At 41.0% G+C, this 23,256-nt stretch overlaps 1 protein-coding gene across 8 annotated transcripts in view; it reads left to right on the forward strand.

Annotated features, from left to right (window-relative positions):
- Positions 1-6,515: 6,515 nt before the first annotated feature.
- Positions 6,516-23,256, forward strand: part of acaca (acetyl-CoA carboxylase alpha) — a 47,511-nt gene continuing 30,770 nt past the window's right edge. For 2 of the 8 annotated variants that reach the window (XM_073479661.1, XM_073479663.1), the window contains exons 1-33: positions 6,516-6,650; positions 7,845-8,124; positions 9,942-10,074; positions 10,365-10,503; positions 10,660-10,769; positions 10,864-10,945; positions 11,046-11,144; positions 11,412-11,518; positions 11,631-11,741; positions 11,856-12,065; positions 12,205-12,375; positions 12,963-13,124; positions 13,282-13,445; positions 13,614-13,764; positions 13,935-14,038; positions 14,137-14,364; positions 14,592-14,742; positions 14,852-14,986; positions 15,524-15,670; positions 15,762-15,950; positions 16,765-16,865; positions 17,151-17,239; positions 17,469-17,593; positions 18,042-18,155; positions 19,044-19,157; positions 19,236-19,325; positions 19,448-19,566; positions 21,234-21,257; positions 21,697-21,846; positions 22,440-22,583; positions 22,716-22,818; positions 22,914-23,021; positions 23,119-23,175. In XM_073479661.1, the coding sequence (XP_073335762.1) occupies positions 7,874-8,124; positions 9,942-10,074; positions 10,365-10,503; positions 10,660-10,769; positions 10,864-10,945; positions 11,046-11,144; positions 11,412-11,518; positions 11,631-11,741; positions 11,856-12,065; positions 12,205-12,375; positions 12,963-13,124; positions 13,282-13,445; positions 13,614-13,764; positions 13,935-14,038; positions 14,137-14,364; positions 14,592-14,742; positions 14,852-14,986; positions 15,524-15,670; positions 15,762-15,950; positions 16,765-16,865; positions 17,151-17,239; positions 17,469-17,593; positions 18,042-18,155; positions 19,044-19,157; positions 19,236-19,325; positions 19,448-19,566; positions 21,234-21,257; positions 21,697-21,846; positions 22,440-22,583; positions 22,716-22,818; positions 22,914-23,021; positions 23,119-23,175 (4,182 nt within the window). In that variant the 5' untranslated portion in view covers positions 6,516-6,650; positions 7,845-7,873. The remainder of the gene's footprint in view (positions 6,651-7,844; positions 8,125-9,941; positions 10,075-10,364; positions 10,504-10,659; positions 10,770-10,863; positions 10,946-11,045; positions 11,145-11,411; positions 11,519-11,630; positions 11,742-11,855; positions 12,066-12,204; positions 12,376-12,962; positions 13,125-13,281; positions 13,446-13,613; positions 13,765-13,934; positions 14,039-14,136; positions 14,365-14,591; positions 14,743-14,851; positions 14,987-15,523; positions 15,671-15,761; positions 15,951-16,764; positions 16,866-17,150; positions 17,240-17,468; positions 17,594-18,041; positions 18,156-19,043; positions 19,158-19,235; positions 19,326-19,447; positions 19,567-21,233; positions 21,258-21,696; positions 21,847-22,439; positions 22,584-22,715; positions 22,819-22,913; positions 23,022-23,118; positions 23,176-23,256) is intronic. The other 6 variants (XM_073479662.1, XM_073479668.1, XM_073479664.1 and 3 more) reach the window with 3 other exon arrangements.

The raw sequence follows: 23,256 nt of genomic DNA on the forward strand, positions 1-23,256 counted from the left end.
CCCAATCACCAGAATCAATGTTGGCAGTAAGTAGCAACTTAACATTTCTTTACCTTTAATTTTCTATTTTATCTTGTGCCAAAACTGTGTTTATGCTCGGGTTAAGTTTAGGGCACAAAAACCACTTGGTTAGGGTTAGGGCAAGATCATGTTTTGGCTTAAAATACCTGTTTTGGTCGCCACAAATATGGCTTGAGTTGTCCCTACTTCCTGCTTTTGTCACCACAAACACTGCTGGAAATTGTCACGAGGTCCCCTTAAAAAATATCCAGTGATTTCACACTTACAATTGTTGAAACACAGTCTCGAACGGCGGTCTCTGGCTTTGCAGACTTCTCACCTGTGGCTCCACCACCATCACCTCCACCTCCTGGTATAAAAGTCAGGTCATAAACATGTGATGTAAATGTGATGTGAGAAGTTTTGTAGAAATGTCTGTATAGCACTTAGCCTATGAAATGCATAGATATGAGTGGTTTGCAGAAACATTAAAGCAACATTATGTAGAAATTGGCATTTTGTGCGATTTGGCGCCCCCCACAGTGTCTGAGCTGAACACCACTGTCGTAAATACAAATCCCAGCTCTGTAACAATTTCATCATAACAGTGTTTTGTGTTGAAAACTTGTACATTGAAGTAAACATGTATGTAATGCTGTGATCCTTCCCTCTCACTGAAGCTACACAGTGCAGAAACAAGTGATGGGGGGCGGAGAGGCTGAGACAGAGACACCATTCACCGTATTACAAGACACTGTGCCATCAAAATGATTCTGAAGCTGTTATTTTAAGGTAAAAAAGTTACATAATGTTGCTTTCACTGCCAACATTTTATCCTGGCGGCAGGGCTGAAGGACAATAATGTGTTTTAAAGGTGCAATAAGCAATTCTGGAGAGTTGATTGTTGAGTCTCATTCTTCGGTCTTGGCCTGACCCACCAATCCAAAGTTTAAGCATTTGACAACTATCTTACATATTGCACCTTTAAAAATGAATAAACACACTTTTTATTGCTTCATTCCGAATAATTATATAAATATTTTGTCATTTAATACACATATAAAATATGTCTGATTAAAGCCTTTTGAAACTGAATACTGTAAATAATCACTGTTAAACCTGTCACTGAGGTGTAAGGAAGTAATATATCACCTATTCACAGTTTTGCATTTCGTTGATGTACCAAAGCCGCCGTGGAGGGAAAACTCAGGATTATTTTTTCTTACCAGCACACACAAAAAAATGTCTTAAATCCGGCTGGTTGACTGCCAAATTATTCAGGTCAATTGTTTTTGCGTGTTCTTTTTAACAATTTAAATAAAGACGTTTCACATGTCATGCAGTTATCGCACTGTTTATAAAATATGGAAATAATATGGTTGATGTTACATTGCACAATAAATACCCAAAACAAGTTAGATATCACAAAACCTTCGCACTTGAAAAAAAAAAATCATAAAAACTTGATGACCTGCTGTGTTCCACACTGCTCTTAGAGTCCAGAATTGGTGATTGCCTGCTGTTATTTATAGCCTTGCACTAAATGAAGGCAAATCCTTGATAACGCTATACAAATAAGGCTCATCACAAACCATTTGTGATTATTTTATGTTGCAGACCATCAAATATTAACGTCTAGACACAAATGTATTATAGATGTCTCAAGAGTTGGACTGGATTCAAGAGCGGGATTTGTATCAGGATCTATCTGGATGTTAGGTGTAATCCTTTAAATTCATTTAACCTTTCTGCCATGTCCTTAATTCCCCATGTTGGTTTCTGTTGTTGGAGTACTGCATGGGCCTTGGCCTCGGCTGCCATTTTAACCACACTACTCTATCTTGTCACCTGGGAGAGCACTGAGAATCAAATGCATTGTGGGGCAAATGTGGCTATGCGCCAAACGGCAGCTACATCTTGGCACTGCTGCTATGCCTCTCTCTCTCTCTCTCTCTCTCTCTCTCTCTCTCTCTCTCTCTCTCTCTCTCCAGGAACCAAAACAATTACAGTGTTTTAAACTGGCAAATTAAAATGTGGCACTAAAGAATTAAATTTTTGATTTCATTTTGTTGTTTGCTCGTTGAAGCGTCGCTGCTGCACACCAAAAGCGGTGCCATGCAACAGCTGCTGCGGCCATGCCCTTGGCCATAGCGATGGTGGCTGAGCAATAAAAGGTGAATGAGTGAGTCTGCGAACCTGTGCACTTCATTTCATATGCATGAGTGCAGCTCACTGCTTGCTGAAGCAAACTCCCAAAACATCTCTGCTTGTGACAGCAGAGCCACACTTGAGTTGCTAATCCCTCCAGTCTACCCCGGGATCTTTTGAAGCTGCGCCAAAAAATACTTCTTGGGAATACATAGAGGACACATTGACCAATACGGTCAATATGAAATGTTTTGAAAGATTTCTTGGGATAGTGAATGACCTTTCCACACACTACAACTTTCACAGAGATTTGCTGACATATGTTCATGCAAACACATTTTACCTAAGGGTTAAAAAAAGTTAAATCTGTGGGTCATATTTTAAATATTTTTAAATGCTTTTCCAATTTTCCCTTATGGGTTAGTTTTAGGTATTATTTATGAATATTATTTGATTTTACCATTATCATTTCATTTCCTAGTGGTTTTATCTCCTTCGATCCTTCTGTTCTTTGTTAATTGTTACTATTGTTTCTGGAATCTGTCAAGACAGACAATTCACTCTCTCTGGTCTGTATATTAATCATTATCCCTGACATGACACAGTGTCAAAGCACCATGGTGCATCAGGAATAACACATCTCTGGGTGCTGGAGGAATACTCAGCATATCGGTGCTCTCAAATTTCCTCTGGAAGTTAGTGCCGAGATAAAAATGTCAACACAGATGGCTAAAAGACATACAATATGAATAATGCTCTTAACAGGGATATCATCCAAAAGCCTGTTATCATGAATAAAGCATGGAGTGTAATCTTGAGGGGTTTTGTTAGAGTGCGGATACAAAAAGGAAGGTGCGTGGATGAATTCATCAGACACGCAGTCATGAGTAAAATATCTCACAAACACACAGCCTTTTATTGGAAATTTGATTTTCAACACTTTAATTGGAAGGCGGTTAATTAAGCTTTCAGCACAAGGGACAGTAGCTGCACGCTCTCCGAGCATAAAACCTGCAGTTTAACGCTAGATAGTCGATATATTCCCTAATGATAGATTTTTCTGAGATTCCTCATGTAGATGCACCACTTTCTTTACTCTCAAAGAGGTCTCTAAAAGAGAAGGAACCAGAGAAATCAACACACCTTGCGGATCCGAATGACTTCCTCCCCACAGCAGGTGTTTACGGTTGTGTTATGAATTTTCTAAGCAAATGCATTTGAATAGATAACAACTCAGTTAGGTCAGATAGAATCATTCAAACTTCATTACCACCTGTAGAGTTGGTTTATAAGTAGATATGCAAATATTCTCATGCAAAGTTTGTTGCATGCGGAGGTGGCAAAAGTACACACATTCTTTACCCAAGTACAAGTACAGATACTTGTGTAAAAACGACTGTAAAAGTAGAAGTACTGATTAAACCTCTTTACACAAGTAGAAGTAATAAAGTACAGGCTCTGAATGTTCTCAGACCATGAAAGTAAAAAGTGTCCCTCTGAAGGACATTTCTGTGCAAAGCTAACTGAACCTCACATCATATTAATCTAACTAAAAGACTGTCAAACTTGAAGGTAGAATCGGATTTGTCCGAGCTGTTCGTAAACGCACCACAGAGATAGCTGATTGTTGAGTCTCATTCCCAGGATGTCAAATAGCAACATTTTTATGTTGTTTCGCATGTCTTCCGTGCGTGATATACACTCATAGGGTGAAATGAGTCTTGTGATGACGCAAAATAAAAATAATCGACAATTCCCATCACATGCATGAAAACAGATACAGATGTTTGTGTTAAAATGTAGGGAGTAAAAAGAAAAATAAATGCTCCTGATCTCTGATTACATGTATCATATGCAATATTCTTACTTGAATAACACACCATTTAATCCCTTTCTTTGCATATATATGGCGGTATGTCTTATAAAGTATATCTGAGTCCTCTTGCTGTTAGGTATTATTAGCTCCAGGATCCAAACATATGAAAGATGAAAGTCCATGTCAAAGGAAAGGTGACTTATTCACCTATATAGATCATGTGTAAACACATGCTGCTGGTGATGAACAAAGGACAAATGATTTAATCATGTGAAGGTTTAAAACGAATATGGGGATGTGTCATTCTCAGTGTATAAGGAGAGTTCATAGATTGTTGACAGAAAATGAATTATGTTGCAGACTTAAGTAGTGTTACATAATCACTGCTAAATATCTAGACCTTTAACACAAAGACAAACATGCCTAAACAAACAACTGTATGTTTGAATTGTCTAATGATACAAATCTGATCTTGAACAGTAGAATCAATAAAGCTACTATTTCAACATAAAATGTGCCTCGTCTAATGAATTAGATTTGTTGTACAAAATGTACTGTATGTACAGATGGTGAACTTAAAGACTCTGAGGCCATCTAGTGGATCACAGCAGCACTAACACTGCATTTAAAAAAACAGTATTAAATGTCAGTAAAGTGGCTACAGTTACAGACCGCAATGTTTTGATTGGAAACTCTGGCATTCAGAGGTTATTTCACTACATTTAAATGTTTACAGTTTGTGACATGGATCTGGTTTGATCCCCACGCTGAGCCCACATGCTTTAAGGAGCCTATGTACTTTTTAGTTATTTACTCATTGATTGGTCTTTTCTGATTTTGTGTCATAATAATTTTTGCAGCTCAAAATGCACCTTATCCTGGAAGCATCTGCTTAGTTAAAGGCTAACCGGATGTTATCCGACTCAAAGGGCAGTAGTCTCTGGTGCTTTTGCTCTATGGCCTGCACAAAATGGAAGATTCTTTTATGGCTTTATGCGCCACTGAGTGACTTTCAATGCATGAAGATACCTCATTTTTGGCGTGTATTCCTTTAGTAAAGCAGTTTCTTGTCAATTGAAAGATAAAAAAGATCGAGAAGAGATGTAAAAAACAAACAAAAATAATTTTGGAAAAATCAATTAATACGCAACATTATACAACTTGTGTAAAGGTTGCACTACAGCAAATGCTTCTTTGCAAGCAGAGCCATCTCATTACTGGTTCCCAAATTTATTAAAACAAAAAGCAAACAACAACAACAACAACACAAAAGTCAAGAGTCTTCTTTTCCTTCAAAAAACAAGGAGATGTATTCTGACTTGACACTAACAGTATCTGCAGCTCATTGGCTGATTTCTGGTGTCTGGACTTCTTGTGCTAAACCAGATCACTGCACGTTTAATATTTTTGGCACAGCAGAAGAATTGTGTTGCTTCAGACAGCACATGCTGTACACGCAGGAAGAGGGACCTCCTCCTCCGGGACCCGCCCCTCCTGTAACCCTCCTAACCCCGCCCACAAAAAAACACTCTGTTATCTGATTGGTTCTCTGTGAATGAAATCCTCCTAGATCTGCGTGACATAGATTCCCAAACTATTTTTCTTCAGTCATGTACAGTATGGAACAATCAGCATGTATTGTCTAGAAACAAGTCCAAAAACTTTGTTTGAGATGTACTTACTGATAGAGGCAGCCTATTGGGATATGAAGACTATAACACAATCATAAAAGACATTATAAAAGACAAACAAAGCTGCTATTTCTCATATAAAATGTATTGTGATATGGTCCTATTACACAGATACTCCCCTTGTAATATATTATTAGGCCTACAGAAATATAAAGCAGATATTTCTCCAGGACGCTCTTTCTGTGAAGCAGAAGTAGAACCTATGTATCACTTATTCTCCGAACATGCTTAATCTCAAAGAGTTGCTTTGTTGATCTATTTAAGTATTTATCGATTGACATACATTTTAGAAGCTATGGTCTCGCAACAGGCCTGCAGACTCAAACAATATCACATCCGCAAGGCTGGGATGCTTCAAACTATACCTAATATCATCAGTTTATTCAGTGTTGAACTTAAATTTTGTCTTTGAAAGAAATATAGATAGTAACTGAAAAATATGACCATACTGTTACTGATTAAGCATGTACAGCGACAGGAAAAATTTGCAGTAGTGTAAATTGATAGGCGTATTGTTTATATTTTTTATATATTATTATTATTAAATAAACTGTCTTTATACTTCAGCTTCAATTTGATTTAGTATTCGCATACTGCAACACAACACACAAGTCCGTTTTTGAGGAATAATAAATAAAAGTAAAGGAGTGTTATTTAAATTGTTGTCTCAGCTGGAAAGGAATGCACAATTTTAATTTAATTTTGTCGCAGCCATCTTGGAAGCAGAGTCTTTTCTACCGGGTCTATTTCTATAGCGGAAGCTGCGGTCAGAGGTCAACGTCCAGGAGTAACCCGCCTGCGCATCATCACATCACCCCACTCTCTGCTGTTAAAGCGTCTGTTGGAGCTGTGTGACCTCATCATGATGTGATTCCTTTTTTTTCCCTCCTCCCCATCATCTCTGGAATCAGACATGTCTGACAGACAAGGTTAATTCATCGATCGGCTGGATTCTACTTTTTTTTTCAGGATTACGTGCCGGTTTATCTCCACCGGTGAGTCCTCGACGTTTATCTCAGATTATGTTGCACTGGCTGTCAGGAGCTTTCGACCACGCTGCAGCACCAGTCCACCTGCAGTACAGTCAGCGGGACCGTATCACTGCTGTCACAGAGTTGTGTTAGCCGCTGCCGGCGAGCTAGCTAACTTATTAGCACCAGCGCCTCAGCTTATCCGTGGCTGCTGTTGAGTTACAGGAAGCTAGCTTTGACTTGACAGCTAGGGTTAGTGAGTTGATTTCACACCAGCCTCACCTACAAAAAAAACCCCAATAACTCCACCAGCTATGTCATTTCTTTAATAATACACTTTGTGTACGTAGTTTCGGTCGGCTAGCTTAAATGCTGTTCTCGGTATCATTCGGTGATGTTCCCCTGGGTCACGTTTGTGGCGTGTCTGGCTGCGGTGCTCAGCTTGTTTTTCTGGTCCCGCAAGCAGCTATCGATAGGTAAGGTGTGACTCACCTGGGAGTCTACTCTTTGTACACGCTCGAGCAGGTGTGAGAAAAAATGTAGCTGTAGCATCGTAAAGAAACGGTGGCAGACTAATGGCGTGTTGTTGTTTCCATAGGGTGATGTTAGTTAGCTAACCTAGCTACTGAATGAGAAAGTGAAGGAGTAATCTCGTACCAGAGCAGGTAATGTAAGTTTCTGTACAATGTGCTCTGAAATTAATGTGTACAGCCTATAGTTGTAGTCATGCATCTGTCTCATTGATATTTAATGGCTAAAAGTGTGTTTTATGTGTATTTATTTGAATTGGCAGGCACATTTAAAGTGAATCTCACATGCAGGTGAGATTTGTACATGTTTTATAGAGTGCAGCTGTTTGTATGTACGCTTTTCACATTGGATGCACTCATTCAGGGCTTAAACAATTGCTTCTGGCTGCATAATGGCTGGTAAACATGAGCAGCATTACACGCAAATGCCATTATTTCATCCCTCTGGAGTTCTGATGTACAGCTGTTTTGTTGTGTTCAATAATGATGCTTTCTCAGACCCTTCACACATTGCACTGATGCTCCCACTGCGAGTCCAAGTGATGCAATATCAGTTGCTTTATCAAGACAGTTCATGCTACCCACTTTTGCAATAAGACAAACAGCATCACATGTCACACTGTACCCTGGCATTTGGACTCTGTATCTCCTTTATAACTGCAGCCGCCACTGTTGTGTTTCTTGCCAGTTTTCGCAGCCTGTTCGTGTCGCCCAGCCATGGCACAGCAGGACGGTGCTGCTAAGAAGAACCCAGCTGTCGCGGCGCTGCACTCTCACTTCATGGTGGGATCGGTGTCGGAGGAGAACTCGGAGGATGAGATCCAAGGGAAGCCTGACATGCAGCTGGAGGAGAAGGAGACCAGGTCGTTGTCACCATCCTCCGGGAGCTCGGACAGCACCTATGAGATGGGGTTTGACCACATCGATGGCCCCATTCATAATCTCAGGTTGGATTCAAGACTTCAGAGGTTCATGTACTTTTTCTCACTGAATATTGTGGTTATGATACTTGTTACATGTGTGTGTATACAGTTTTTTTTTCTAAAGCTTTTTCTTTCTTTGCCATGTAGAACAATTTGTTTAAGTAATTGCTAAGAAACTACCTTAAACATTTTCCTAACTCAAATGCTTTCCTTACGAGACGTCTCCTATTGGAGCAATCCTTGTGGACTGGAGTCCAAACTGAGTACACTCTGTTCAGACTGTGCGCTCCTCCTTCCCTGGGTAGTCTTTTTTTTGCAGCACATGTGAAAAAAATGCTGTTTCTCTAGCTGCTCACAGCTAAAAGCTTTCTCTGTCTATTGCGTCTCTGAGGTGGTCCTTGAAAGTAGGCAAAGATTGCAGAATGTTGGTTTGGAAAAGTTTGCACAGATATGCACAATCCGACACTGAAAAGGAGCCATTCAGTACCGGCAGGACTTTGTTTGAAGCTTGCAGTAGTGTTTAGTCTCTCTGCCAGCAGCAAGTTTTTTTTCACTGGGCTCCGTAGATCTCTCATTTCACTGTCACTTTCACAAAGGGGGGCTTGAAAATTACATTTTCCTCGAAAACCTCACAGAAGATTTAGGTCTGTGATTAAAAAGAGATTGTAATGCTGATGTAGATAACTTCCTACAGAATATCCTCCTCATAATTACATGTTTCTTTCCGTCCAGTTGACTGAAAGGGGCTTTAAAAAAGGGGTTTAAAATGGTTTTCTAGATATTGTTTTGTTATGCAGCCAACCATGCAGATAGTGGTATTTTCTCCCTGCTGGCTGACTTTGGTGCTTGTCAGGAAAGTTGTGATTGTTTTAGCAACTTGCAATTTCAGAACTGCATTGTCTATAGAAGACATCAGGAACTTCTCCATCTCAATAGTTGTATGTCCACTCAGGTTTTGTGTGATCGTTTTCACAAGGACAAAGAGGGTGAGAGAAGGGAAACTAAAATAAGCTGGGGATGACCGTTTTAAAACTGGATGTGCTGGATGGGGGTGTCGGCCTCCTCCACCCCTCTAGTTGTCCCTCTCATAGGACAAAACAAACTTGCAGCTCCACAGCTGGATTGAAATCGGAGCCTCCATTCAGTAAGAATTAATTTCCCTTGTGCTGGAAACCCCGACAGTGATGCAATAATGCAGTATCAGGCCACAGAAGCCAGCCAGCCAAACGAGCCCTGGCACAGCCACACCCTCCAGCAGATAGTCATATCCCTCCCCCCTGTACCACCCATTCCCCCTTATGGCTCCCCTATAGGGTGGAGCTTGATTCACAGAGCTCTGCAAATCCTGTCGGAGGTGCTTGCCCAAGCATGTAAACATGTTTGGGGACTGTTGTGTGTCATGTCATGTCCTGTTAAACATGATATGTTCTGCAGTCAGTTGTTATACTGTAAACAGAGAGTTATCTTCTTAAAGACAAGTGTTGACCCTTTTGCTGTTCTAACACCTACTCCCAAATCATTCCCATCATTTCTGTCCTTGTCTTCGATAGCATTTACTGTTTATCATAGATTAAGGTGAAGCTGTAACTCACCTACAAGCTATAAAGTTTAAGATAAGATACAGTAGTCACATCCTCCATTACTTAGAAGAATCAGTCTTTTATCAATGGGAGCTGATATCGGTGTCGTTTTATCTTCTGGGTTGTAAACACAACCTGTCTTTAAGGCTGCTGCCGAAAGACACACAGTTGAAAATGAGAACTTACAAGTTTTCTGATTCTTTCAGCTAGCAGCACAAAGACTCTCATTCTTGTAATAACTAGAGGTGTTACAACATGCATTCTTTCTATTTCTTAAAACAGGCCGAGCATGTCGGGGCTGCACCTGGTGAAGCAAGGCAGAGATCGCCGGCGTATCGATCTCCAGAGGGACTTCACTGTGGCTTCTCCTGCTGAGTTTGTCACCCGCTTTGGTGGCAACAAAGTTATCGAGAAGGTGATGATTTTTGTGTAGCACCTCCTTCTTTGGAATAAATCATGCCATATTCAGAAATTAATCTTTATGACCTCTTTGTAACAAACAAGTGGAGAATTCTAAAGCAAAGCAAATTTGTTTTTGTGTGTTTGCATCACACAGCCACGAAATAAGATGACCATCACAGTGTAAAGTCATTAAGCATATATTGTAGACGCAATAGTATCTATTACATGATCGGACCAGCTGTTATTAGTGAAGTAATAGTTAACAGAATCAACATTTGTAACTCAACTATTTTGCTCCTCCAGGTGCTTATCGCCAACAATGGCATTGCAGCGGTCAAATGCATGCGCTCCATCCGACGTTGGGCCTATGAGATGTTTCGCAATGAAAGGGCAATCCGCTTTGTTGTAATGGTGACACCCGAGGACCTGAAGGCAAATGCAGGTAAGTTTTAGCATGATGTGAACATCTCAACATTCTTTGTGCATCTAAACGTCTTCAGTGATTCAGAAAACACTACACCAGTGACGAATATGGTAGATGCGTCTGCAGCAGGATGATTTTGGGGGAAAAATAGGTTCTCCTGTTTGTCTTTCACAGAGTACATCAAAATGGCAGATCATTACGTGCCTGTGCCAGGAGGGACTAACAACAACAACTATGCCAATGTGGAGCTTATTCTGGACATCGCTAAACGCATACCAGTTCAGGTACCACCACACACTTAGTAGTAGTTTTCCAACAGTTGCTAAGCATTATATCATCGACTGAGTGTTGTGACCTGTTGTCTCGTGTTCCTTACAGGCTGTGTGGGCTGGGTGGGGTCATGCCTCAGAGAACCCCAAACTCCCAGAGCTGCTTCACAAGAATGGCATTGCCTTCATGGGTAAGTTAAGCTTCTTACTATCATTTATCACTTTGTTGACCCTTTAAGTCACCAGTTATTCTCAACTAAAATGCTTTTATTTTGCCTACTTCTTCTTCAGGTCCCCCAAGTCAGGCTATGTGGGCTCTAGGAGACAAGATTGCCTCGTCTATTGTAGCTCAGACAGCGGGCATTCCAACCCTGCCTTGGAGCGGCACAGGTAGGTTATAGTTTGAGTGGGGTCCAAAGATGGTCTTCTGTTAATGCTGTCAATGATCAGCTTTTGAAAAAAAAAAAACACTTTACTCTGAAAAAACAATCAGTGGTTCCTGAATTCCTTCATATTTAAAAGTCATGCAGCTAATGTTTGGTTTCAGCAATATTTCTCAAAATTATAGTATATTATTTTTATGTTTGTATTTGAAGTCAGATCCCTGAGATTTCAGAAAAGAATGCATGCTGAATGTATATCCCTTTGTCTTCTCAGGCCTGACGGTAGAATGGACGGAGAACAACCAAAGGAAGAAAATCATCAACGTTCCTACTGATGTATATGAGCTTGGCTGTATACAGGATGTAGAGGATGGCCTTAAAGTAAGCACGTCATCTAACTTACAGTTCATAATGCCAAATGTATGTCTCATGTGCTAAAGTATATTGTGAATACTTGCTTGTATGCTGATAAGCTGTGTGTTTCCGTTGCCAGGCTGCAGAGAAGGTCGGCTACCCAGTAATGGTGAAGGCCTCAGAGGGAGGTGGAGGAAAAGGCATCCGTAAAGTCAACTGTGCTGATGATTTCCCTAACCTCTTCAGACAGGTCAGTGGAAATTCATTTGAAACATAATGTAAGACTTTACACAGAATGGCTGTGTACATACAGTATATTGTATGTGTATGCATTTACTGATTTGCTTTCTCTTTCATTCTCCAGGTTCAGGCAGAAGTTCCGGGCTCACCTATTTTCGTCATGCAGCTAGCCAAGCATGCCCGCCACTTAGAGGTCCAGATTTTGGCTGATCAGTACGGCAACGCCATTTCTCTGTTTGGTCGAGACTGTTCTGTGCAGCGACGGCACCAGAAAATTATAGAGGAGGCTCCTGCTACCATCGCCACCTCTGATGTGTTTGAGGATATGGAAAGGGTAAAACCCATTTAGCATTGTGTATACTTATCTATAGCTAATACATGGAGATCACAGGCCAACTAAGTAAACTCAGATTCATCAAACCTTGGACAAAATTGAACCTTATTATAAATATAATGTTTTGTTCTCTTTTCAGTGTGCAGTGAAGCTTGCTAAGATGGTGGGTTACGTCAGTGCAGGTACAGTGGAGTACCTCTACAGCCAGGATGGCAGCTTCTACTTCCTGGAACTCAACCCACGTCTGCAGGTGGAGCACCCCTGCACCGAGATGGTGGCCGATGTCAATTTGCCTGCCGCCCAACTGCAGGTCAGTCTCACGCAGACACGCCTGCAGAGATAGAAAGAGCACGCTCTGTTACATCACATCCAGCATGTTTAAGTCGGGGACTGTCCTGTAGCAGACAAAGTTAGCACGCTTCACCGCCCAGCACTAGACGGGCCCCCTTGTCTCCATGGCAACGGGCTGCAAAAGAAGGAGGCAGCACGCAGTAACGGTGTAGTAGATCCAGTGGTTGTAGCAGCACTTGGTCACGTGGTGCGTTCCGCAGTGTTTAGGATTGTGTGTAAATAGGTCAGTGGCAGTCAAGCTGAAGGACAGTGTTTGCTGGGAATGCTTTGTAGGCAAGCTGAGGGTGTTGCCGTAGTAGTGACCCACTCTTTCTGGCACAGAGGACGAGGTTATCTTTTCCCAGGCAACAACTCAGCAAGATGGTGTTTATTGATGGTCTGAGATCAAAACTGAGATCAGATAAGCATGCTGGAGAAAACTTATGTGGTTGATTCAAAGCAAATACATTCACAATCCATATACGTGCCGTTAACCCTGTTTATTTACCAGTTCCCCTAGCATAAACTTGTTGTGTGCGTTGTACTAATGCCACTATCTTCTGTCAGATTGCTATGGGTATCCCTCTTCAAAGGATCAAAGACATCAGGATGCTTTACGGGGTCCAACCCTGGGGAGACTCTCCCATTGACTTTGAGGGTCTGTCGACAGCGCCCTCTCCACGGGGCCATGTCATTGCAGCACGTATCACCAGTGAAAATCCTGATGAGGTAAGCCTCACTCTCTCCTGGTACACAAAATATAATAATATAAGCCTATGTTTTAAATGTTTCACTCTGTACCTTTTCTACTATAAATAAAGGCCATTGTTGTAAACTTTTGGTTCAGTTTATGAGAAGACGAAATGTGGTTGTGGTGTTGTTGCAGGGTTTCAAGCCAAGCTCCGGAACAGTGCAGGAGCTGAATTTCCGCAGCAATAAGAACGTGTGGGGCTACTTCAGTGTCGCAGCTGCTGGAGGGCTGCACGAGTTTGCTGACTCCCAGTTTGGACACTGTTTCTCTTGGGGAGAGAATCGTGAAGAAGCCATCTCGTGAGTACACACAGAAAAAAAAACATAGCTGTGTCCCTAAGCTCACTCAAAAAACATTTACGTATTGCCAATGTTAATTTGCAGTATATTTACCATGGGAGATATTTTTAACACAATTATTTAAAGGTTTTTATACATCACATTATTGCTGTGTTAATCTTTTTCTAGCAACATGGTTGTGGCTCTGAAGGAGCTGTCTATCAGAGGAGACTTCAGGACCACCGTGGAATACCTCATTAAGCTGCTGGAGACTGAAAGCTTTCAGCACAACAGCATTGACACAGGCTGGCTGGACAGGCTAATCTCAGAGAAGATGCAGGTGTGCACAGTTGCTATTTGAGAAAAGATATATTTGACATACTGACACATATTATAATGTGCTGAAACCGCACTACATCTAAGTGTTGAGATAATAGTAAGCTCTTGTGCTTGTCTTCGCACCATGCAGTTTGAATTTATGCTAAAATATAAAGTGTGTGTCCTGTGCAGGCGGAGCGTCCCGATACAATGCTGGGCATTGTGAGCGGGGCTCTTCATGTGGCAGATGTCAATCTGAGGAACAGTGTGTCCAACTTTCTTCACTCTCTGGAAAGGTAAGAATGCAATGTTAATCTCCAAGCAGTAGGTACACAGGAAAATTATGAGCAGTGTTTGAATAGAAAACATGAGATGCTCTTTACTCGCCAACCAGGGGCCAGGTGCTGCCAGCTCACACACTGCTCAACACTGTAGATGTGGAGCTGATCTATGAAGGTATCAAGTACGTCCTGACAGTGACACGGCAGTCTCCCAACTCCTACGTGGTCATCATGAACCACTCCTCTGCTGAGGTGGACGTCCATCGGCTCAGTGATGGAGGTCTTTTGCTGTCTTATGATGGAAGCAGCTATACTACCTACATGAAGGAAGAGGTTGACAGGTAAGAGGAATCACAGCTTTACAATTATCATTGCTAATTTAGATGAAACTTTACCACAGAGTAGAATGAAATTGAATTACAAGATAATTAAATGACACATTTTTATGCTACTAATTCACTGCCTGTAAATATCTGGATTCAGTTAACAACTTAACAGAAATAAATTAATGCTCTTAAGGTTTTCTGTTTCTGGTAAAACTACTTAAGTATCTCTTTTTCCCCTTCAGGTATCGCATTACAATTGGGAACAAGACCTGCGTTTTTGAAAAGGAGAATGATCCTTCGCTGCTGCGCTCTCCTTCAGCAGGAAAGATTATCCAGTACACAGTCGAGGATGGCGGGCACGTGTTTTCTGGCCAGTGCTATGCTGAAATAGAGGTACACTATGTTATGTCTTTGTTGTCAACGAGAAAGAAGGAATCGGTTAAGATTTACTTTTGTGTGATGAGTTGTACAGATGTAAAATTTGCACGTCTTCTCATTCCAGGTGATGAAGATGGTGATGACCCTTACAGCTGCAGAGTCTGGTTGTATTCACTATGTGAAGAGGACTGGAGCAGCACTGGAGCCTGGCTGTGTTATCGCCAAGCTGCAGCTGGATGACCCAAGCAGAGTGCAACAGGTACTGAATGTCTGGCTTATGCAATCTACACAAGTGTATGCTGCATGCAAAGTAGGATTTCCCATTTCCCTGCAGCAAAAGTATCCACGATATGTAATATTTATCAGTTTGCATTTCAAGTTAGGTCATGCGTCACAGCTTTCAGCTCCATCTTTGATTAAAAAGTAACGTGTTCAAAATGCACTCTACTTATTCTGTTTGTGACAAGTCACTTCATCAAGTTCAGTCATCAATGAGGCAGGAAATTGAGGCTGCCAACAAAGATGATTGCTCAATTATCTGAGGGGAACAAGTGTTAACATAAACATCTGAGCGAAGCTAATGTCAGAAAGTCAGAAGGCAGGCTTAATTGTGGAGAAGGAGTCCACTACTAGTGAATCCTGGGTAGAGTGTAAGCTACACATTTGGACTACTTTTTTGGAAGGACATTCAAGATAACTAGAGGTTTCTTCAGTCTGCGCTTAGGTGGGGTAGCCTGCCGCTACTTCCTGCTATACTACACAATTGAATTAATAAGTATTTATGTTTGTGTTGTAGGCAGAGCTGCACACAGGGGCCCTGCCTACTATCCAGGCAGTTGCTCTGAGAGGAGAAAAGCTACACCGAGTCTTCCACAACACACTGGATCATCTTGTTCACATAATGAATGGCTACTGTCTTCCTGAGCCTTTCTTCAGTGCTAAGGTAAGAATTCATTCACACCTCGCTTTACACAACATCAGCTCTCTTGACTGTGAGCAGCTCCTTAAAGATGTTCGTGCTGTGCCTGTCCTAGCTGAAAGAGTGGGTGGAAAGGTTGATGAAAACCATGCGTGATCCCTCTTTGCCACTGTTGGAACTTCAAGACATCATGACGAGTGTGTCAGGTCGCATCCCGCCCGCTGTTGAAAAGGCCATCAAGAAGGAGATGGCTCAGTATGCCAGCAACATCACCTCTGTGCTCTGCCAGTTTCCCAGCCAGCAGGTAATGCACCAACGCATGCACACACAGTGCCAACTACGCCCACAGAACTCTTCTTAAATGTATCCTGTTTATAACTGTAAAGCTCCTTTTGTAGCACCTCGCTGTTCTTTTGTTATTCGCCAGCAATAGTAAAGGTTTGTTTCCACGGTAACCACAGTTCTCAGAGAGAACAGAGTGATTAGTTATTAAAAAATGTATAGCTCATTTTTAATGTTATATCCAGTCATCTAATAAACATTTATAAAAGCCAGCTATAACAAAAAATGGTTGTTAGTTTTGAAGGTGGAATTTCTAAACTGTAGTGTCTCGCCAGTTTTCCAGTTGGCCAGAAAATTACTGTCTGCAGTTTCTTGTGCAAACGAATTATTTCAAAATATATATCTGACCGCATATCTATCCGGGTTAAAGAATGCAAGCTCTTTCTCTCTGGAAATTTAGCAGTTGGGTTCACTCAGAGATTTTAATATCTATTCTTTATAATTCAGGCTGTAATGAGAGAAGATGTTTTCTCACAGTTGTCTCCAAAATAAAACAACGTTTTTTTATGTATTTACCTGCTAAACTTTCATTTTAACGCGTAGTTCATGAAGAGCAAAGACAGGCCAGTACACTGATCTGAGTGTTAGGGAAACCCACACCTCTAATGATATGAATCTGTAATTTTAAGCATGATTTTCACACCCAGTTAAGATCTCAGTCTGGATATTATAACAGTAGCAGGCTATCTGAGAGGCCGTCAGTAGGATTAACTGCTTATGAGTCTCCACTGCTGTTGGGGTTAAATGCTTGTATTATTTATCTCCCTTGTTTTTAGATTGCAAACATCCTGGACAGCCACGCTGCTACTCTCAACAAGAAGTCAGAGCGAGAAGTCTTCTTCATGAACACACAAAGCATCGTTCAGCTGGTACAGAAGTGAGTATGATAGTCTTTGCCTCAGTGTAATTCAAAGCATCACATATTGATCACAAGGATTTACACCCTGTGACCCATAGTGACGAATTGAACAGAACAGCTCAGGATGACATGATCTTATTTGTAACACTGAGATTGATTTCTTTACATCAGTTATTTGTTTTGTTTAGAGTCTAGATCTCTTGTTCCACAGATTGGTGGATCTACTTTCTGCCTGTATGCCCAATGAGTACACTGCTGCATTGTTCTTCATTGTCAGACCAAACTGTTTTTTGTCTCCAAAAGGTATCGCAGTGGCATCCGTGGTCACATGAAGGCCGTGGTGATGGACTTGCTCAGACAGTACCTGAAAGTAGAGATCCAGTTTCAGAATGGTGAGCATTGGCAGCAGCACACTTAATTACTGGTTTTAAGTGTTCATTGTGGTGACATGTTGCCACATGTCAGAGTATTGTTGTTTTGGCTCACTGTCCTTTTTTAAATGCATTTACTCATTCTGTCCACATGGTGGAGCTCTTTCACAGTAAACTCCTCAGTATCTCAGCCACTGCAGTTCCCATGTGCAGTATTTAACAAAGCTCCTATGTGTTGGTTTGTTAACAGGACACTATGACAAGTGTGTGTTTACACTGCGTGAGGAAAACAAAGGAGACATGGCTAATGTGCTCAACTACATCTTCTCTCATGCTCAAGTCACCAAGAAGAACCTGCTGGTTACTATGCTCATTGTAAGTGTCTGTTTGACAGCCTTGATTAGATTTCTTTTTGTTTGCCATATTCACACCTTCATCTTATCCATATTCATATTTCAATCCAGTCACAAAAAGTTTAATTAAGGGTGAACTGGCTTTTCGTTGAGGCCCTTCTTAAGTCTAGTGTCTACACATGGATATGTAAATATATGTATGTGTAAGCACTGTTAATGTGTTATTATAACCTGCTTACAACACTCCTATCCCTTCCTCAGGGAGAGAAGTAACACAGTAATGTCATTCTTATCAGGCCAGTAATGTAATTAGTGATTTATGTAATTGTTGCACCTCAGCTTTAGGTAAATGGGCTTTAGGATTTAAGAAGTGGTATATAATTTAAAAAAGATCATTATTTTCTATTATTAACTTAGGTGTTTTAGATATGTTGTTTGTTATGTAATGTAATGTTATCTCCTGTGTCTAGGACCAGCTGTGTGGTCGTGATCCAACGCTGACAGATGAACTGATGGCCATCTTGACCGAACTCACCCAGCTCAGCAAGACAACCAATGCCAAGGTGGCACTGCGTGCCCGACAGGTCAGATGTGGATTAATTTTTGTTGACAACTTTGTTCTACGTTCCATTGCAAAGATTCTATAATCAACATTCAGTGTGTTTGAATGCACTAAAGTAACTGCGCTACAGTCTTTTATATTCCATTAAGCTCATTTCTTAACTGTCATGTAAAACCTGATTTATATAATCAGGAGCATTTGACAGACCTGGTTTCCCCTGGTAGTTTTCTCCCGGAGAATGCAGGTTTCTCTGACATATGATCTCCAATCTTCTGAGGCGTGGCTAGGTTAAAGGAGAGCTTTACACAGGACAAAACATCCTCATATTTAAAATGATTCCATCCAAAGTCTTGACTAAAACTGAAACCAATACACAGCAACCCCCAAAGGTCTTGATAAGCCGTTTCTCACCACTGAACATGTTTTTTTTTTTTCTGCATTTATTTTTTGTGCTGTCAGTCTGCTCCTACCCAGGCCACCACCACAAAAGAGCGGGGAGTCTGATTCCACGTTTCTATCAATAATGCATTTAAATAAGCAAGCCATGCTTTCAAAATAACATCAAGGGGTTGGGGAGAATCTGTCACTGACAACAAAAAAAGCACTCAAGGAAAAAATTCTTTGTTAGAAGAATGGATAAGACCTGGAAAACCAGAATTCTTTGCAAGTGGTTAAAGCTGCTTTGAGTAGGATTTTCAAGATACTGTCATGAGCTTGTATTACAATGAGCTATATGAGATTACAGTGTCTCATCCCCACTAATTCACATGCAGATTTGCCCTATTTATTGACATCAGACTTGGGGATTAGACATAAAAATGTGGATAAATCCATGTACTATGGAGAGACTTTCACCACCAGATGTCACCATCTACTCTTTTTAACTCATTCATTCATCCTCCTTACTCAGGTGTTGATTGCTTCCCACCTCCCCTCTTATGAGTTGCGACACAACCAGGTTGAGTCCATCTTCCTCTCTGCCATTGATATGTATGGACACCAATTCTGCATTGAGAACCTGCAGGTAGGTAATAAAGGAGTAGCAAATATGGCTTTTAGAGGAAGTGTTCAAGATGACCAATTCTCTTTTTTTCCCACCTAGAAACTGATCCTTTCAGAAACATCGATCTTTGATGTTCTGCCCAACTTCTTCTATCACAGTAATCAGGTAGTCAGGATGGCTGCTCTTGAGGTGAGAGGAATAATAAGCTCAGTCAACAAATCAATTTAACTCGACTTAATTTCATTGTTGAAACGCAGAAGATTCACATATCCAGCTAATGTTTTCTGTGGCTTTATCTCCAATAACCGCAGGTGTACGTTCGCAGAGCTTACATTGCATATGAGCTGAACAGCGTTCAACATCGACAGCTGAGAGACAACACATGTGTAGTAGAGTTCCAGTTTATGCTTCCCACATCGCACCCGAACAGGTAATTCATACACAAAATGCCCGCAAAGCTCACATGCTGTGCATCATCTTTGCTGCTGCTCCCCCCTTGAAGGTCCAGTGTGCAGGATTTATGGGCAGAAATGTAATTAAATTTAATGTTCATAATGATCTTTTCATTAGTGTATAATCACCTAAGACTGTTTAAGTTACCTTTTTTAAAATGAGCCATTTACAGAGGGAGCACATCCTCTTCCACAGGCCCTTTTCCTTTTTTTGTATTGTTAATGGCCACTGTAGGGGAAGGTGAGACGAGGGGTGTTCAGTAGGTTGCAATCTGCAACGTCACCGCTAGATGCCACTAAATTTTACACACTGGTCTTTTAAATGGCACTGTGGACAGGAATCAGATGTATGATAGGCATGAGTGTTGATTTTTTTTTGGTGGCAGTTTAGCTAGCAAATTGGCAGCAACAGCATATATTTGGTCACAGCTTTATCTTAGTGGCAGAACTTGCAACTTTTGTTTTAATTATGACAAAATTAAAATAATTATGAGCATCATTTGGTGACTCTCTTTTTGTATCTCCCTTTCCCTCATAGACCACCGTATTACTCAATTGTCTAGATGTTTGTTGCATTAATGGAGGTGTGCTGTGGTTACACAAAACATATCAATCCAATGCCTGGAAATCATTATTATTTTAAGATGAATATCTTAGCAGCTGGTGATAGGTTTTTAAATTATTGCAGCAGTGAAAAAGTGGAGTTTACTTCACAGTCCTTATTCCTCCATGGTGCCACCTTTCCTCTCCCTCCTTCCCAGCTATGTGTCATTGGTCACAGTTGTTCTCAATGTAAATGCTCCCCATGTGCAGACGAAGGTATTTTGAATTTGTTCGAAGCGTGTGTGTGTGTCATTAGCAGCAAAGCTCATAGCTTCAAGAGCTTCAGTTGCCTGTCCTTGTAAGTCCTGGAAAAACATTGGGGCGCTCTTCTTCCATAGAGAGAAACCATTGACAAACTCAAAGATTTGTCGTGTACATGCTCAGCATTTGAAAAAAGATATCACAGAGAAAGTAATGTGGCATTCCTGTTGCACTCGTGTTCTGCATCCTACCTGTGCGAAAGTGACCAGTTTGTCTGTGTGTGAATGTGTGCACACTTAAGTGTATTTGCATGTTGTTTGTTTGCCGTGCTGGGTTTTGCTTGTTTTTGCAGTTAGTTGCAGAAATCCTTTGATTGCCATCATTCACACATTTTATTGCATGTTTTTTTTTATGTCTCTGAATTAACCTTAATGTTTGGCTCATCACTGTGAACTAAACACGGCATGAGAATGTGAAGTGATCCTCTGTCTTTGTTCAGAGTATATCTCAGGACAAGGAGGCCTTAGGATCTCATGATGCATGTTTATAAAAGGGAGCAGTCAGGAAGTGAAATGTGTGTTTATGGCTCGAAAGATATTTTCAATTTACTTCATCCTCCATTTTTTACACTCATTGCATTCATTTACATATTCATTAATGCAAAATAAATTCATCATATTAAAGGACACACACGTTTATACACACACACACACACACACACACACACACGCACACACACACACACACACATACACGCACACACACATTGCTACATCTTGACTGTCTTCCTCTCCTGGTGCCTGCCACTAACCACTTAGTAATCAATGTCGTTTGATTGCAGAGGGAACATCCCCACTCTAAACAGGTATTGTAAACATTCTTTTTATTGCATAGACCGCTAGTGACTTTAGAATAGCTAGCTGCACGGTCAGAGCATCCATGTTAATCCATGTTATAATTAAGTCAGCAGATTGTTTGGTGCTTTGAAATTTCCAAAAATGAAACCGATTATAGCAACTGGAGTTTAGTCTGATTGAGAAACAGTGTTTCTTAATCTTACTGACAGCAGCATGGCCCTTGGCATTCAGCCTCTGTGTCAAGCATTTTTTGAGTCTGTTTGCGTGTGTTTGTGTCCTTGTGAAAAAGTCTTATACTCCTAACTGTTGTGTGTATGAACTCTGGTATTTTGAGGTTTGGATTAACATGGGATGTAAGTGGTGTAATATAATTAAAGTGACATGTTTGGGGAAATGTTGTACACCAGTGCAAATCTCCTGAACTGAAACCTGTGACTGTCCTGCCAGGAAAATGTCTGCTCCATTGCTGGACTATGTAAAAGCATCGGACACTAAATTACAGGAAACTAAACCCCAGGACCTTAAAGCACAAGATAGTAAATCTAAGGATGATAATGCTGAGAAGAAAAATGCCCCAGATTCGGAATCTGTGGACAGGTTTGGCACACTAAACTTCTCGAGTGCTTTCAGTGGGTTTATAACCTCTGGGACAGCTTCTTACGATCAAAATACTAACACCCAAATAAATGAACCCTGGATATTTATATGGTCTTTCGGGTGGTTTTATGTTTCATAGTTCCTGTAAAAGGAATCTCTTCTTCTTAATTTGACTAACATGTGGTCTGTCAAAAATCCCACACTCACTCTGTTCACATGTAATGGTGTTATTTTGGTCTTGCTTGTTCTTTTTTAAATTGGAACCTCATTCAGTTCTTATAGTAAAGAGTCTATTACAATTAACACATGATGATTTTAAGTGTTTTCATACACAGTATTATATTCCAGTATCAAACTGCTTTAAAACTGAGGGATCAAAACTGTTGTGAGGTTCTTAAAGGTGGATGTGGGACATTGTCACAAAATCATTCTAGCGGTTATGGCAGATTCCCATTATAATTGCTCTCTTTATGTAAAAATTGTTTTAATGTTTTACTTTTATTCCTCTACCTGTAAAGCACCTTGAGTTCTCTCTGTGTATAAAATGTGATATATACTGTAAATAAACTGTCCTTGCCTTGCCGGTACCCTAGGATGTCATTCTCATCCAACCTGAACCACTACGGCATGGTGCATGTAGCCAGCGTCAGTGACGTCCTGCTCGACACATCTTTTACGCCACCTTGTCAGCGTATGGGAGCCATGGTGTCTTTCCGCTCCTTCCAGGAGTTCACCAGGTCAGTCCTTGTAGTAAAAAATTTCTTCCCTTGGATATCTGTCATTTGTAGGGGGAGACAATATTGCAGGTGTGATTAATGTGTGTGTGTGTGGATTTTTATTTTTATTTTTTTTTAATCCCTCCTCTACAGGAACATAACAGACGTGTTGAGCTGCTTCTCCGACTCTCCTCCCCCAAGTCCAACCTTCCCAGAGGGAGGTAATCCTGTCCTGTATGGTGAAGAGGACAACAAGGTGACGAGAACAGACTTCTAATAATCACAGGACACTCAATGACCTGCATGGCTGCGTATCTTAGAATGAAAATGTGTATTTGCTTTGTCATCTAGAGTGTTCAGGACGAGCCTATCCATATCTTGAACGTGGCCATAAAGACCGACAGCGACATTGACGATGACGGCCTTGCAGCCAGCTTCCGATCGTTCACTCAGTCAAATGTAAGAGCGGTCTACAGCAAGACATTTGTTTATCTTGATTTCTGCGAGAGAGTTAAGTGTGTCCTGACCTTTTTTGTTTTTGTTTGTCCTGTTCCAGAAATCTCTACTGTTTGAACACGGAATCCGCAGGCTGACTTTCCTTGTGGCCCAGAAGGTGAGGGCCTTTTTGTCACTTTGTACTAAGTCAACTGTAACAACCTGTCTCCACTATCTGCTACCCTGCATGTCCCCAATT

This window comes from Pagrus major, chromosome 13, assembly GCF_040436345.1.
Source record: "Pagrus major chromosome 13, Pma_NU_1.0".
In the NCBI taxonomy this organism is placed as follows: Eukaryota; Metazoa; Chordata; class Actinopteri; order Spariformes; family Sparidae; genus Pagrus; species Pagrus major.